Source organism: Coregonus lavaretus (genome assembly GCF_964263955.1).
Source record: "Coregonus lavaretus genome assembly, chromosome: 24".
In the NCBI taxonomy this organism is placed as follows: domain Eukaryota; kingdom Metazoa; phylum Chordata; class Actinopteri; order Salmoniformes; family Salmonidae; genus Coregonus; species Coregonus lavaretus.
The window spans coordinates 5,268,844-5,286,463 of record NC_140011.1 but is presented as its reverse complement, the minus strand read 5'-3'; the positions used below and the strand labels follow the sequence as shown (position 1 = coordinate 5,286,463).

The following is a 17,620-nucleotide window of genomic DNA, read 5'->3' as shown; positions in this document are numbered from 1 at the left end:
GGACAGAGGAGCCTCTTAAAGAAGAAGTTACAGGTCTGTGAGAGACAGAAATCTTGCTTGTTTGTAGGTGACCAAATACTTATTTTCCATCATACTTTGCAAATAAATTCATTAAAAATCCTACAATGTGATTTTCTGGATTTTTTTTCCTCAATTTGTCTGTCATAGTTGACGTGTACCTATGATGAAAATTACAGGCCTCTCTCATCTTTTTAAGTGGGAGAACTTGCACAATTGGTGGCTGACTAAATACTTTTTTTCCCCACTGTGTGTGTGTGTGTATATATATATATATATATATATATATATATATATATATATATATATATATATACACACACAGTTGAAGTCGGAAGTTTACATACACTTAGGTTGGAGTCATTATAACTTGTTTTTCAACCACTCCACAAATATCTTGTTAACAAACTATAGTTTTGGCAAGTCGGTTAGGACATCTTCTTTGTGCATGACACAATACATTTTTCCAACAATTGTTTACAGACAGATTATTTCACTAATAACTCACTGTATCACAATTCAAGTGGGTCAGAAGTTTACATACACTAAGTTGACTGTGCCTTTAAAAAGCTTGGAAAATTCCAGAAAATGATGTCATGGCTTTAGAAGCTTCTTATAGGCTAATTGACATCATTTGAGTCAATTGGAGGTGTACCTGTGGCTGTATTTCAAGGCCTACCTTCAAACTCAGTGACTCTTTGCTTGACATCATGGGAAAATCAAAATAAATCAGCCAAGACCTCAGATAAAAAATTGTAGACCTCCACAAGTCTGGTTCATCCTTGGGAGCAATTTCCAAACGCCTGAAGGTACCACGTTCATCTGTACAAACAATAGTACGCAAGTATAGACACCATGGGACCACACAGCCGTCATTCCGCTCAGGAAGGAGACGCTTTCTGTCTCCTAGAGATTAACATTCTTTGGTGCGAAAAGTGCAAATCAATCCCAGAACAACAGCAAAGGACCTTGTGAAGATGCTGGAGGAAACAGGTACAAAAGTATCTATATCCACAGTAAAACTAGTCCTATATCGACATAACCTGAAAGGCCGCTCAGCAAGGAAGAAGCCACTGCTCCAAAAGCGCCATAAAAAAGCCAGACTACGGTTTGCAGCTGCACATGGGGACAAAGACCGTACTTTTTGGAGAAATGTCCTCTGGTCTGATGAAACAAAAATATAACTGTTTTGCCATAATGACCATCATTATGTTTGGAGAAAAAAAGGGGGTTGCTTTTAAGCCGAAGAACACCATCCCAACTGTGAAGCACGGGGGTGGCAGCATCATGCTGTGGGGGTGCTTTGCTGCAGGAGGGACTGGTGCACTTCACAAAATAGATGGCATCATGAGGAAGGAAAATGATGTGGATATATTGAAACAACATCTCAAGACATCAGTCAGGAAGTTAAAGCTTGGTCGCAAATGGGTCTTCAAAATGGACAATGACACCAAGCATACTTCCAAAGTTGTGGCAAAATGGCTTAAGGACAACAAAGTCAAGGTATTGGAGTGGCCATCACAAAGCCCTGATCTCAATCCTATAGAAAATGTGTGGGCAGAACTGAAAAAGCGTGTGCGAGCAAGGTCGTCTACAAACCTGACTCAGTTACACCAGCTCTGTCAGGAAGAATGGGACAAAATTCACCCAACTTATTGTGGGAAGCTTGTGGAAGGCTACCCAAAACGTTTAACCCAAGTTAAACAATTTAAAGGCACTGCTACCAAATACTAATTGAGTGTATGTAAACTTCTGACCCATTGGGAATGTGATGAAATAAATAAGAGCTGAAATAAATCATTCTCTCTACTACTATTTTGACATTTCACATTCTTAAAATAAAGTGGTGATCCTAACTGACCTAAGACAGGGAATTTTTACTAGGATTAAATGTCAGGAATTGTGAAAAACTGAGTTTAAATGTATTTATCTAAGGTGTATGTAAACTTCCGACTATTTCGGCAACAGGGATCTTGGTCCAGGAGGGGATTGAATGTCTCTGCTGTAACCAAGAAGCTTCATCTTGACATCTAGCCACTTATCTAGCAAGTTGGCAAACCAAATGTAAAGCTGGACCCCTGAGCTATATATAATTTATTTGACGCATCTTATAAGCAGTGGCGTAGCATGCATCCCCGCAGATTAAAAACGTAGAATTGTTCAATTTAAATTATTATACAAAATTATTGCTACCAATAGAATGTTATTTATATGGCGGATACAATCTTCCCAGCTCTGCAGATTTTGCTGCGAAGAGACAGAATCATTAGATCACTTCTTTTGGCACTGTCCATTTGTAGCTTATTGTAAAGTGGTTATCCCACTGGCTATAGGGTGAATGCACCAATTTGTAAGTCGCTCTGGATAAGAGCGTCTGCTAAATGACGTAAATGTAATGTAAATGTAGCTTGTTTTTGGTCACAGGTCCAGGAATGGCTGAAGGATTGCAATATTTACCTGGAGCTAACCCTGCATATAGCACTACTGGGTGATCTGAAAAGTCATAGTCAATCGATCAATAATATAATAATACTTTTAGCAAAAATGTTTATTTTCAATTTACAATCTGTAGAAACAATTAGAATAGAATGGTTCAGAACTTTTGTGAAACATCACAGTACAGTAGAAAAATATATGGCAAATAGAAATCCAATATGGATGGTGTTAAGAGATAGATGGGAGGGGTTGAATGGAGCTGAAGGTTGGGACTAATAACAACTAATAACAACAAAATAACTAATGTAAAAGATACTGTGCCCATAATAACTATACAGGTTATAGGTTGAACTTTTGTGAAGGAGCACAGTTTGAAAGATATGACATAGAAGCAAACCGGATGGACATCATGAAGATGATCGGAGAGGTTGAGGGTAGAGGAAGTTCAGGAGTAAAAACAAACAAAATATAATTATTGTAAAATTGACTGTGTCAATAAAATGTATATAGAATGTATAAGGCCAAAGCGTTGTTGTTCACTAGTTTACTCCAATTAGGGGAGGGGTGGTGGGGTTGGAAAGTAATAAAGGAAAATATATTTTCAAAAAGGATAAACACTTTTTTTTTTTTTAAGTACTAAGGTAGTGAATTGATGTTCGCTTCAGCTATAAGCTAGCAAGGAAAGTTAGCCTACAAAGCTAAAAGCTTTCCGTATCTTCTTGCATTGTAAAGTGTTCTAGCCTGAATGGACATTGTTTTGCGAACAGTAATCAACAGTTTCAACATTTCTACATGCCATGTCACATTATTCAAGTATGTTAACTTCTTTGCAGCATTAGTGGGGCGCTATGATGCAGCCCAGACTCCCAGTGTAGGCTAAGTGTAGCAGGCACGGTGGGGGACATCTGCTGCTCTGATAGACAGACAGTCATCCGTGAGACACATTTGACAGAAGTACCGAAAGTAACACAAATTCTAGTACTGTACCGCTTTTCATTTTCTAGTTTCAGTATACCGTGCAACACTAGTGTAGCCTAGTGATGGGTTGTTCGCGAACTAACAGTTCTTTTTGAACAGTTCTTTTAGTTAAACTGAACCGGAGTGCATCGGTGTGAGAGCTGATCATTTGGCTCCTTATAAAAACAAAAATATAAGTTTATAAAAGCCAATGTCATAATACTTACAGTGCTTATAGGAAGTCTATACCCCCTTGAACTTTTCACATTTTGTTGCATGTGATTTAAAGGGTTACTTCGGGATTTTGGCAATGAGGCCATTTATCTACTTCCCCAGAGTCAGATGAACTGGGGGGTACCATATTTGTGTCTGTGTCCAGTATGAAGGAGAGGTAGTTTTGCGAGCCAATGCTAATTAGCGTTACCCATAGACTTCCAGTCATTGCGCTAGTAATCCCCGAGTATCCCTTTAATTGTAATTTTTTTTGTCATTGATCTACACAAAATACTCCATAAAGAAAATTATACAAATGTTTACAAATTAATACAAATTAAATAACTAAAATATAGTTGCATAAGTATTCACCCCCTTTGTTTAGGCAAGCCTAAATAATTCAGAAGTAAAATTTGGCTTAATAAATCAAATATGTTATATGGACCCACTCTGTGTGAAATAATAGTGGTTGACATGGTTTTTGAGTAACTACCCCTTCCAAAACATGCATAAGTATGCAACAAGGCACTAAAGTAATACTGCAAAAAAACACGGCAAAGGAATACACTTTTGGGCCTAAATGCAAAGCATTATGTTTGGGGCAAACACATCACTGAGTAACTGCCTCCTTATTTTCAAGCATGGTGGTGGCTGCATCATGGTATGGGTATACAGGCAAAATCCTACAGGAAAACCTGCTTCATTCTGCTTTACACCAAATACTGGGAGAGGAATTCACCTTTCAGCAGGACAATAACCTACAACACAAAGCCAAATCTACACTTGATTGCTTACCAAGAAGACAGTAAATGTTCCTGAGTGGACAAGTTACATTTTTTATTTAAATCTGCTTGAAAATATGGCAAGACTTGAAAATTGCTGTCTAGTCATGATCCCCAACAACTTGACAGAGCTTGAAGAATTAAGGATAATGGTCAAATGTTGCACAATACAGGTGTGAAAAGCTCTTATGAGACTTATCAAATTGTATTGGTCACATACACATATTTAGCAGATATTATTGTGGGTGTAGCGAAATGCTTGTGTTCCTAGCTCCAACAGTGCAGTAGTATCTAACAATTCACAACAATACACAAATCTAAAAGTAAAATAATGGAATTAAGAAATATATAAATATTAGGACGAGCGATGTCGGAGTGGCATTGACTAAATACAGTAGGATAGAATACATTATATACATATGAGATGAGTAAAGCACTATGTAAACATTATTAAAGTGACTAGTGTTCCATTATTAAAGTGGCCAGTGATTCCATGTCTATGTATATATGGCAGCAGCCTCTAAGTTTGTTCTTCATTCTCAACCACTGAGAATGGCCGCATATCCATGTCTATAAACCAAAGACTGTAAAATACAGTGCATTTTTCCACATTTTGTTACGTTACAGCCTTATTCTAAAATGGATTACATTGTTTTTTCCCCCTCATCAATCTACACACAATACCCCACAATGACAAAGCAAAGACAGGTAAAAAAAAAAAAAAGGAAAATACATTTACATAATTATTCAGACCCTTTACTCAGTACTTTGTTGAAGCACATTTGGCAGCGATTACAGCCTCGAGTCTTCTTGGGTATGACGCCACAAGCTTGGCACACCTGTATTTGGGGAGTTTCTCCCATTCTTCTCTGCATATCCTCTCCAGCTCTGTCAGGTTGGATGGGGAGCGTCGCTGCACAGCTATTTTCAGGTCTCTCCAGAGATGTTCGATCGGGTTCAAGTCCGGGCTTTGGCTGGGCCACTCAAGGACATTCAGAGACTTGTCCCAAAGCCACTCCTGCGTTGTCTTATCTGTGTGCTTAGGGTCGTTGTCCTGTTGGAAGGTGAACCTTCGCCCCAGTCTGAGGTCCTGAGCGCTCTAGAGCAGGTTTTCACCAAGGATCTCTCTATACTTTGCTCCGTTCATCTTTCCCTCGATCCTGACTAGTCTCCCAGTCCCTGCCACTGAAAAACATCCCCACAGCATGATGCTGCCACCACCATGCTTCACCGTAGGGAGGGTACCAGGTTTCCCCCAGACGTGACGCTTGGCATTCAGGCCAAAGAGGTCAACATTGGTTTCATCAGACCAGAGAATCTTGTTTCTCATGGTCTGAGAGTCCTTTAGGTGCCTTTTGGCTAACTCCAAGCGAGCTGTCATGTGCATTTTACTGAGGAGTGGCTTCCGTCTGGACACTCTACCGTAAAGGCCTGATTGGTGGAGTGCTGCAGAGATGTTTGTCCTTCTGGAAGGTTCTCCCGTCTCCACAGAGGAACCTCCCTGATCAAGGCCCTTCACCCCCAATTGCTCAGTTTGGCCGGGCAGCCAGCTCTAAGAAGAGTCTTGGTGGTTCCAAATGTCTTCCATTTAAGAATGATGGAGGCCGCTGTGTTCTTGGGGACCTTCAATGCTGCAGAAATGTTTTGGTACCCTTCCCCAGATCTGTGCCTCAACACAATCCTGTCTCAGAGCTCTACGGACAATTCCTTCGACCTCATGGCTTGGTTTTTGCTCTGACATGCACTGTCAACTGTGGGACCTTATATAGACAGGTGTGTGCCTTTCCAAATCATGTCCAATCAATTGAATTTACCACAGGTGGACTCCAGTCAAATTGTAGAAACATCTCAAGGATGATCAATGGAAACAGGATGCACGTGATTATTATTATTTGAAAACATTTCTAAAAACCTGTTTTCGCTTTGTCATTATGGGGTATTGTGTGTAGATTAATGAGGAACATATTTTATTTAAACCATTTTAGAATAAGGCTCTAACATAACAAAATGTGGAAAAGGGGAAGGGGTCTGAATACTTTCCGAATGCACTGTATATAAACATAGTCTACCTATCGCTCTTGTAATTTCTTTGGCCTGGTCAGAATCAGTTGCCAAGGGCTGCTTGAATGCAGAGGAGTGACGATGTTGTCTTGTTTCTTTGCGTTTCCGTCTTGCTTTGGTATACTGGGCAACTAGCATGTCTGGGTTGGATGAAGCGGTCCACCTTTGTGGGCTCATCTTCCTCCGAGTCAAAGTTGGACTCATACCCAGAGTCATAGTCCGAGTCAAACTCCTACTAGTCAGGCAAAAAGTGCACAACACGTGGAACCATATTGAATTCCACTGGCATTGTAGCGATTCCAAAGTAATTCAGACTATCTTAAAGCTGCAATATGTAACTTTTTGGGCGACCCGACCAAATTCACATAGAAATATGTGTTATAGATCTGTCATTCTCATTGAAAGTAAGTCAAAGAAGCGGTAGATCTGTTCTATGTGTGCCATTTCTATGCTTCCTGTTCTCCAAGTTTCGTTTTTGCATCTTTTACTTTCGGTTTTGTATAATATTTTTGATTACAGAAAATATATTTCACAGCGGTTTAGATATTACAATGATTCTCTACACAATACTTGCTTGTTTTGTCACATAAAAGGAAATTAGGCGAACGATTAGAATTTTAGCAACCAGCACGCAGATGAGCTTCCCTGAGACGGTTTCTGACAGTTTCTGCAGAACTTATTAGGTTGTGCCAAGCCACAGTTTCATCAGCTGTCCGGGTGGCTGGTCACAGACGATCCCGCAGGTGAAGAAGCTGGATGTGGAGGTCCTGGGCTGGCGTGGTTAAATGTGGTCTGCGGTTGTGAGGCCGGTTGGACATGCTGCCAAATTCCCTAAAACAACGTTGATTGCGGCTTATGGTAGAGAAATGAACATTAAATTATCTGGCAACAGCTCTGGTGGACCTTCCTGCAGTCAGCATGCCAATTGCACGCTCCCTCAAAACTTGAGACATCTGTGGCATTATGTTGTTTGACAAAACTGCACATTTTAGTGGCCTTTTATTGTCCACAGCACAAGGTGCACCTGTGTAATGATCATGCTGTTTAATCAGCTTCTTGATATGCCACACCTGTCAGGTGGAGGGATTATCTTGGCAAAGAGAAATGCTAACTAATAGGAATGTAAACACATTTGTGGACAACATGTTAGAGAAATAAGCTTTTTGTGCATATGGAACATTTCTGGTATCTGTTATTTCAGCTCATGAAACATGGGACCAACACTTCACATGTTGCGTTTATATTTTTGTTCCGTATAATTTGAAGGGTTAGCACCCACAGCACCCACATCCTTTATGTCCCCCACGCCAGGACTGAGAGAGAACTGAAATCCCCCATACCCTACTTCTGCCACCTTATTAATAATACTCTGAGTCTTCTCATCTAAATTGTGTGTAATTGTTTATTTATTGATGTTAGTCCATACCTACAGTGGGGAAAAAAAATATTTAGTCAGACACCAATTGTGCAAGTTCTCCCACTTAAAAAGATGAGAGAGGCCTTTAATTTTCATCATAGGTACACGTCAACTATGACAGACAAATTGAGGAAAAAAAATCCAGAAAATCACATTGTAGAATTTTTAATGAATTTATTTGCAAATTATGGTGGAAAATAAGTATTTGGTCACCTACAAACAAGCAACATTTCTGGCTCTCACAGACCTGTAACTTCTTCTTTAAGAGGCTCCTCTGTCCTCCACTCGTTACCTGTATTAATGGCACCTGTTTGAACTTGTTATCAGTATAAAAGACACCTGTCCACAACCTCAAACAGTCACACTCCAAACTCCACTATGGCCAAGACCAAAGAGCTGTCAAAGGACACCAGAAACAAAATTGTAGACCTGCACCAGGCTGGGAAGACTGAATCTGCAATAGGTAAGCAGCTTGGTTTGAAGAAATCAACAGTGGGAGCAATTATTAGGAAATGGAAGACATACAAGACCACTGATAACCTCCCTCGATCTGGGGCTCCACGCAAGATCTCACCCCATGGGGTCAAAATGATCACAAGAACGGTGAGCAAAAATCCCAGAACCACACGGGGGGACCTAGTGAATGACCTGCAGAGAGCTGGGACCAAAGTAACAAAGCCTACCATCAGTAACACACTACACCACCAGGGACTCAAATCCTGCAGTGCCAGACGTGTCCCGCTGCTTAAGCCAGTACATGTCCAGGCCCGTCTGAAGTTTGCTAAAGTGCATTTGGATGATCCAGAAGAGGATTGGGAGAATGTCATATGGTCAGATGAAACCAAAATATAATTTTTTGGTAAAAACTCAACTCGTCGTGTTTGGAGGACAAAGAATGCTGAGTTGCATCCAAAGAACACCATACCTACTGTGAAGCATGGGGGTGAAAACATCATGCTTTGGGGCTGTTTTTCTGCAAAGGGACCAGGACGACTGATCCGTGTAAAGGAAAGAATGAATGGGCCCATGTATCGTGAGATTTTGAGTGAAAACCTCCTTCCATCAGCAAGGGCATTGAAGATGAAACGTGGCTGGGTCTTTCAGCATGACAATGATCCCAAACACACCGCCCGGGCAACGAAGGAGTGGCTTCGTAAGAAGCATTTCAAGGTCCAGGAGTGGCCTAGCCAGTCTCCAGATCTCAACCCCATAGAAAATCTTTGGAGGGAGTTGAAAGTCTGTGTTGCCCAGCGACAGCCCCAAAACATCACTGCTCTAGAGGAGATCTGCATGTAGGAATGGACCAAAATACCAGCAACAGTGTGTGAAAACCTTGTGAAGACTTACAGAAAACGTTTGACCTGTGTCATTGCCAACAAAGGGTATATAACAAAGTATTGAGAAACTTTTGTTATTGACCAAATACTTATTTTCCACCATAATTTGCAAATAAATTCATAAAAAATCCTACAATGTGATTTTCTGGATTTTTTTCCCTCATTTTGTCTGTCATAGTTGACGTGTACCTATGATGAAAATTACAGGCCTCTCATCTTTTTAAGTGGGAGAACTTGCACAATTGGTGGCTGACTAAATACTTTTTTCCCCCACTGTATGTATTTCAGTGTCTGACTGCCATGTGGGTGTATATATAAAATAAACTTGAACTTGGTTAGTCACTTTCACAATACTGTTTTGTCTATTGATTTGAGTCTGTGCTTGATGGTATCACAAACACCTTCATTGTTGTATGAATTGAAATGTATCTGGGATATATGTAGCAGTTGAGCATGGCCTTAGCTGTAGAGAAAGGGCTGGCTATATAAACTACAGTCAGACTGAAAAGATTCTGAATCCTCTTTCTCACTACTTTCTCTTCCCCTCCTCTTCTTTTTCTCCTTCTTCTCCTCCTCATGTAGGTTGTCTGATCCTGGAGCTGGTCCATGCCATTCTGAACCTCAGTCCAGAGGGAGAGGCCAGTAGCAGGTAGGGCTGCTGCTCATATCAAATCAGCATTATTCCTTATTTTACCTCAACAGCCATTACATTGCTTGTATTCAATGTAATAGTCAAGAGAAAACAAAATGGTAAAAAAAAAGTCATAGATTTTAATTGGTGAGTTGCAGGCTGGTGGGACTTTTTAGACTCAAAAGATGGAGCCTATCCACGTAGTATTAATATCAAACAAAGTAGTTGTGGTATACTATTCTAAATTCATCACTCTTCCCTCTGTCTCTCTTCCCCAGCACTCCAACCCTTCAGTCTCTGTGTATCTACAGTCTGGCTAACACTGAGGCTGGCCAGGCGGTGGTCAACATCATGGGGGTCGGAGTGGACACCATAGACGTGGTGCTGGCTGCTCAGCCCAGCAGGTAACACATCACTCACATTCTTCACTTTGTATGTCTACAGCTAAACACTGCTCACACCAGTGACCTGTGCATCAGGAGGGAAGCCATGTTTAGAATATTGCATGCAGATAGAAAAGCAGTGTATAGAGTTGCAACAGTTTCCTTTTTGTACCTTACAATTAATTATCTTTTTTATTTGTCTTTTTTTAAGGAGTGGGGCAGTCCCACTCCGTACATATTTTTTGTTTATTGGATAGGACAGAAGTAGAGAGGAAAGATAGAGGAGAGGGTGCTGAAATAGCAGTGGGCCGGATTCGAACCGATGCTTCTGCGGTACATATGCACTGGAGGCAGCTTAGGCCACTAGACCATCCGAGGCCACTTACAATGAAATCTAACTGTTTATGTAACTGAATAAGCACGTGGACCCCATTTGTATGTTCTATTTTGTTTTTCCCCTTGTGTGGAATTAGAAACTGCTGTAATTTAGACTTTAATGTGTCTTTGTGTCTCCCTCCAGTGGTGGCTCTGAGGACCCGGGTCAGATCCTCATCCAGACGGTAAAGCTGGCCTTCTCCGTCACCAACAACGTGATCCGCCTCAAGCCATTATCAGACGCCATGTCGCCACTGGAGAAGGCGCTGACGCAGCATGGTGGCCACGGCAGCAACCTGATTGCCGTGCTGGCCAAGTACATCTACCACAAACACGACCCGGCCCTGCCGCGCCTCGCCATCCAGCTGCTCAAGAGGCTCGCCACGGTAAGTCTACACATAATGCACACAGTAAGATCATTCAAGTCATGTAATTAAAATCCCAACATCATAAGTAACACTTTCTACTTGCCACATTCTCTGTAAGGGTGGCTAGCGAGCCCAAAAATGGACAGGTACGCTAGCGTATGCTACTGTACCTGTAGACTTCCAGTCATTGCGCTAATGCTAGTTAGCATTTGGCTCGTGAAACGACCTCTAACTTCCTTCATACTGCAAGCAGAGACATGAAAATGGTTTCCAGGAGTTCATCTGACTTGCTAAGTAGAAAAATGGCTTAATTGCCAAAATCCCGCAGTATAGCCTTTTTGACATCACCAGTTTGTACAGTGCTTGAAAGTGGAGAACAAGCAGTGAGCAGCTGTTCCCATTTCCTTTGACAAGATTACAGTGCTACTAGTCTATCAATATCCAGTGTAATATTTACGTAACCTGCTGATTTCCAGGTGGCGCCCATGTCGGTGTACGCCTGCCTGGGCGGTGACGCGGCGGCTATCCGGGACGCCTTCCTGACGCGGCTGCAGAGCAAGACGGAGGACATGAGGATCAAGGTCATGATCCTGGAGTTTCTCACCGTGGCCGTGGAGACCCAGCCAGGCCTCATTGAGCTCTTCCTCAACCTGGAGGTCAAGAACAGCACAGAGGGGTTTAAGGTGAGGAGCTAGACTGGGCAGTCTGAGAATAGGACAGAAATATGTTGGGACTCCGTTTTGTTTACTTGTTTACAAACTCTGTGTATTGATGTTTGACACCTATATACTGAACAAAAATATAAACACAACATGCAACAATTTCAAAGATGTTACTGAGTTACAGTTCATATGAGAAAATCTGTCAATTTAAATAAGTTCATTAGGCCCTAATCTATGGATTTCACATGACTAGGGAATACAGATATGCATCTGTTGGTCACAGATACCTTAAAGGAAAATGGACCTATAACAATGGGCCTCAGGATCTCGTTTGTGCATTCAAATTGCCATCGATAAAATGCAATTGTGTTCGTTGCCCATAGCTTATCCCTGCCCATACGATAACCCCACCTCCACCATGGGGCACTCTGTTCACAACATTGACAACAGCAAACTGCTCGCCCACACGACGCCATACATGTGGTCTGCGGTTGTGAGGCGGGTTGGACGTACTGCCAAATTCCCTAAAACTATGTTGGAGGCCGCTTATGGTAGAGAAATGTACATTACATTCTCTGGCAACAGATCTGGTGGGCTTTCCTGTAGTCAGCATGCCAATTTCACGCTCCCTCAAAACTTGAGACTTCTGTGGCATTGTGTTGTGTGACAAAACTGCAGATTTTAGAATGGCCTTTTATTGTCCCCAGCACAAGGTGCACTTGTGTAATGATCATGCTTTATTAATCAGCTTCTTGATATGCCACACCTGTAAGGTGGATGGATTATCTTGGCAATGGAGAAATGCTCACTAACAGGGATGTAAACAAATTTGTGCACAACATTTGAGAGAAATAAGCTTTTTGTGTATATGGAAGATTTCTGGGATCTTTTATAATAATAATAATATGCCATTTAGCAGACGCTTTTATCCAAAGCGACTTACAGTCATGTGTGCATACATTTTTTTTTGTGTATGGGTGGTCCCGGGGATCGAACCCACTACCTTGGCGTTACAAGCGCCGTGCTCTACCAGCTGAGCTACAGAGGACCACATATTTATATCAGCTCATTAAACATGGGACCAACACTTTACGTGTTGCATTTATATTTTTGTTCAGTGTAGATAAGATGTTTGTTTTTTGAGTTTCTGAATCTTTATACGAGATTAATTCCTCTTCCCATCTCAAGGCTGTGGACTCAGAGAGTTCAGTTATTTAAAAGACAAGTCTTTCTTTTCTCCTCTCTTTCTTTCTCTCTCTCTCTCTCTCTCCCTCCTTCCCTCTCAGGAGTTTGTGCTGGGTGAGTGGAGCTGTCTGCAGGTGGTCTTGGACCTGATCGACTCCAGGCAGCAGGGGAAGTACTGGTGTCCCCCCCTGCTGCACCGCGCCACCCTGGCCTTCCTCCACGCCCTGTGGCAGGACCGACGGGACAGCGCCATCTCTGTCCTACGCACCAAGTGAGTGAACTATGACCCTGCCTGAGACACACACGTAAACACGAACCCACACACACACACCAACATGAGAGATGATGCAGTATCATTGGTTTTATGAGTTTCAAGTGTTTTAATATATTAAATCTACAGTGAGGGGAAAAAAGTATTTGATCCCCTGCTGATTTTGTATGTTCGCCCACTGACAAAGACATGATCAGTCTATACTTTTAATGGTAGGTTTATTTGAACAGTGAGAGACAGAATAACAACAAAACAATCCAGAAAAATGCATGTCAAAAATGTTATTAATTGATTTGCATTTTAATGAGGGAAATAAGTATTTGACCCCTCTGCAAAACATGACTTAGTACTTGGTGGCAAAATTATTGTTGGCAATCACAGAGGTCAGACGTTTCTTGTAGTTAGCCACCAGGTTTGCACACATCTCAGGAGGGATTTTGTCCTCTTTGCAGATCTTCTCCAAGTCATTATGGTTTCGAGGCTGACGTTTGGCAACTCGAACCTTCAGCTCCCTCCACAGATTTTCTATGGGATTAAGGTCTGGAGACTGGCTAGGCCACTCCAGGACCTTAATAAGCTTCTTCTTGAGCCACTCCTTTGTTGCCTTGGCCGTGTTTTGGGTCATTTTCATGCTGGAATACCCATCCACGACCCATTTTCAATGCCCTGGCTGAGGGAAGGAGGTTCTCACCCAAGATTTGACGGTACATGGCCCCGTCCATCGTCCCTTTTCATGCGGTGAAGTTGTCCTGTCTCCTTAGCAGAAAAACACCCCGAAAGCACAATGTTTCCACCTCCATGTTTGACGGTGGGGATGGTGTTCTTGGGGTCATAGGCATCATTCCTCCTCCTCCAAACACGGCGAGTTGAGTTGATGCCAATGAGCTCGATTTTGGTCTCATCTGACCACAACACTTTCACCCAGTTCTCCTCTGAATCATTCAGATGTTCATTGGCAAACTTCAGACGGGCCTGTATATGTGCTTTCTTGAGCAGGGGGACCTTGTGGGCGCTGCAGGATTTCAGTCCTTCACGGCGTAGTGTGTTAACAATTGTTTTCTTGGTGACTATGGTTCCAGCTGCCTTGAGATCATTGACAAGATACTCCTGTGTAGTTCTGGGCTGATTCCTCACCGTTCTCAAGATCATTGCAACTCCACGAGGTGAGATCTTGCATGGAGCCCCAGGCCAAGGGAGATTGACAGTTATTTTGTGTTTCTTCCATTTGCGAAAAATCGCACCAACTGTTGTCACCTTCTCACCAAGCTGCTTGGCGATGGTCTTGTAGCCCATTCCAGCCTTGTGTAGGTCTACAATCTTGTCCCTGACATCCTTGGAGAGCTCTTTGGTCTTGGCCATGATGGAGAGTTTGGAATCTGATTGATTGATTGCTTCTGTGGACAGGTGTCTTTTATACAGGTAACAAGGTGAGATTAGGAGCATTCCTTTAAGAGTGTGCTCCTAATCTCAGCTCGTTACCTATATAAAAGACACCTGGGAGCCAGAAATCTTTCTGATTGATTAGGGGTCAAATACTTATTTCCCTCATTTAAAATGCAAATCAATTCATAACATTTTTGACATGTGTTTTTCTGGATTTTTTTGTTGTTATTCTGTCTCTCACTGTTCAAATAAACCTACCATTAAAATTATAGACTGGTCATTTCTTTGTCAGTGGGCAAACATACAAAATCAGCAGGGGATCAAATACTTTTTTCCCTCACTGTATGATATTTCCTCCCACAGAGATATGTTTTGGGAAAACCTGACCACGCCTCTGTTTGGAACCCTCCCCTCCCCCTCAGACATCACAGAGCCTTGTTTTCTGGAGACCTGTGCCTTCGTCATGAAAATCATCGGCCTTGAGATCTACTATGTGGTCAGGTAACTAGGCTACATGTTCATATTTCTATGGTTGCTTAGAGCAATTTAAGATGGTATATTTGGTGGATTGAGTTGTTACTGGTATCAATGGCTCCATCTGTCAAGTATTTTGTGTATCTGTGTGAATTGATGGAGCAAAATGCAAAACAAATTCCTGTGAAAATAAATTAATAAAATAGAGATATGAAATAAACTAAATGAGATGGACTTTTGAAATGTAATGGATAGATTAGACACAATTCCCTATCCTACCTGAGATACATTCATATCTGTTCTACACAGTACACTTCTATCTGAACGAACCTCTGTTCTACAGTGGCTCCCTGGAGAAGTCTCTGAAGGACGCGCTGCAGAAGTTCTCCAGCGGGCGGCACTATGAATACTGGTCCCAGTACCTCAAGTCCCTTGTGGTGCACGTGGCCGAGACTGAGGAAGAGGGCATGCGCTCGTTCTCCGAAACCCTGATGGTCATCTCAGCCTGGTGCATGCTGCTCATCCTCTCCACCAGTCACGTACGTCATGACCCAATAATGTATGCAAAATATATGTATGCATGTACAGTGCCTTCGGAAAGTACTCAGACCCCTTGACTTTTTCCACACTGTGTTACATTACAGCCTTATTCTAAAATGGATTAAATACATAAAAATCCACAGCAATCTAAACACAATACCCCATAATGACAAAGTGAAAAGTATTTTTTTTGTTGTTGAAATTTTTGCAAATGTATCAAAAATAAAAAACAGATACCTTATTTACATAAGTATTCAGACTCTTTGCTATGAGACTCGAAATTGAGCTCAGATGCATCCTGTTTCCATTGATCATCCTTGAGCTGTTTCTACAACATGATTTGAGTCCACCTGTGGTAAATTCAATTGATTGGACATGATTTGGAAAGGCACACACCTGTCTATATAAGGTCCCACAGTTGACAGTTGTCATGACTCTCCTGACAGTGGATCACCTGTTAAATCCACTTCAATCAGTGTAGATGAAGGGGAGGAGACAGGTTAAAGAAGGATTTTTAAGCCTTGATACAATTGAGACATGGATTGTGTATGTGTGCCATTCAGAGGATTAATGGGAAGACAAAATATTTAAGTGCCTTTGAACAGGGTATGGTAGTAGGTGCCAGGCACACCGGTTTGTGTGAAGAACTGCAACGCTGGTGAGTTTTTCACACTCAACCGTTTCCTGTGTGTATCAAGAATGGTAGCTTAGTGGCTGGTTCTAATCCCCGAGCCGACTAGGTGAAAAGTCTGTCGATGTGCCCTTGAGCAAGGCACTTAACCCTAATTGCTCATGTAAGTCGCTCTGGATAAGAGCGTCTGCTAAAATAAATAAAATAAAAATAAAGATTGGTACACCATTCAAAGGACATCCAGCCAGCTTGACACAACTGTGGGAAGCAGTGGAGTCAACATCCCTGTGGAATGATTTCGACACCTTGCAGAGTCTATGCCCCGATGAATTGAGGCTGTTCTGAGGGCAAAAGGGGAGGGTTCAACTCAATATTAGAAAGGTGTTCCTAATGTTTGGTATACTCAGTGTATATGTGGAATATATATCTATCCATCCATGGTCACGTACGTTATCACATCCCACTACACACTGCTCTGCGCTGAACTGTGACTTTCAAGGTTGAATTATTTCAAGTGCAGTTTTTTCATTCTTTGGGTTATAGTAACGATATGAGACTACCAATTTCATGTGAGCAGTTGTATTAGTTTAGTTACAAGTACTGTAACTTGTACTGGAACTTGTTGTTGTATGTTATATAAACCTGTTATAATTTATAAACCTGATGAGTCCTGAATTGATTTTTGTCGAGAGTGATATGCTGATATGTCAATGTGATTGGTTGGTTGATTGATGTGTGGTGTTGTCTCCAGTCAGATGTGATGCAGTTGAAGGAGGACTCTGCCAGACTGAAGCTCTTCATGGACGTACTGGACGGGACCAAAGCTGCTGTGAGTTAGTCACCATGACAACTTGCTGTCTCTTCCTCTCTTGAATTTCATCTCTGTACTCCTTTTAACTCACTCGCTTTCTCGTCCTCCCTCTCTCTCTCTCATCTTTTCACTCATGCTCTCGTCCACTCCCTTTTTCCAGTTGCTGGTGCCCATGTCGGTGCCCTGTCTACGTCTGGGATCCATGATGGCTACCCTCCTGCTGATCCTGCTCAAACAGTGGAGAAGGTGTGTGTTTGGATTGATGTAATATATATATACATTGTGTCCACTCAGGTTGAAAAATCAGAATGCTGAAAATCATCTCCCAACTGTGTTCAGTCAAAACTCTCTCTGTACATCTTTCCCTCTTTTTCCCCATCCCCCTCCATCATCCTCCTCTTTCTCCCCATCTTGCAGTGTGGTGGCCACGGCCCCTGACGTGTTGTCTGCCCTCACTCTGATCCTGGAGAGTGTCCTGCAGAGCGACCAGCAGCTGATGGCGAGGACCAAGGCCAAGGTGTTCTCTGCCCTCATCTCTGCGCTGCAGATACAGGGCCTCAATGGTAAGGGAGGGAACAACCGCTGTGTGTGTGTGTTGGTGTGTATCTGCATGTGTGTCTATGGTATTACCAGGGGTGAAAGTAGATGTCATTTCTTCCCAGTACGGGACCTGCTATGTGTGCAA

At 42.1% G+C, this 17,620-nt stretch overlaps 1 protein-coding gene across 2 annotated transcripts in view; it reads left to right on the top strand.

The window, feature by feature from the left end:
• LOC311099950 (nucleoporin NUP188-like) overlaps window positions 1-17,620 on the top strand; it is a gene marked incomplete at its 5' end in the record, with an annotated part of 64,588 nt that overhangs the window by 28,271 nt on the left and 18,697 nt on the right. For both annotated transcript variants that reach the window (XM_084140671.1, XM_084140670.1), the window contains 10 exons: window positions 9,804-9,870; window positions 10,131-10,256; window positions 10,756-10,996; window positions 11,455-11,661; window positions 12,927-13,096; window positions 14,843-14,980; window positions 15,297-15,492; window positions 16,876-16,953; window positions 17,096-17,181; window positions 17,353-17,498. In XM_084140671.1, the coding sequence (XP_083996797.1) occupies window positions 9,804-9,870; window positions 10,131-10,256; window positions 10,756-10,996; window positions 11,455-11,661; window positions 12,927-13,096; window positions 14,843-14,980; window positions 15,297-15,492; window positions 16,876-16,953; window positions 17,096-17,181; window positions 17,353-17,498 (1,455 nt within the window). The remainder of the gene's footprint in view (window positions 1-9,803; window positions 9,871-10,130; window positions 10,257-10,755; window positions 10,997-11,454; window positions 11,662-12,926; window positions 13,097-14,842; window positions 14,981-15,296; window positions 15,493-16,875; window positions 16,954-17,095; window positions 17,182-17,352; window positions 17,499-17,620) is intronic.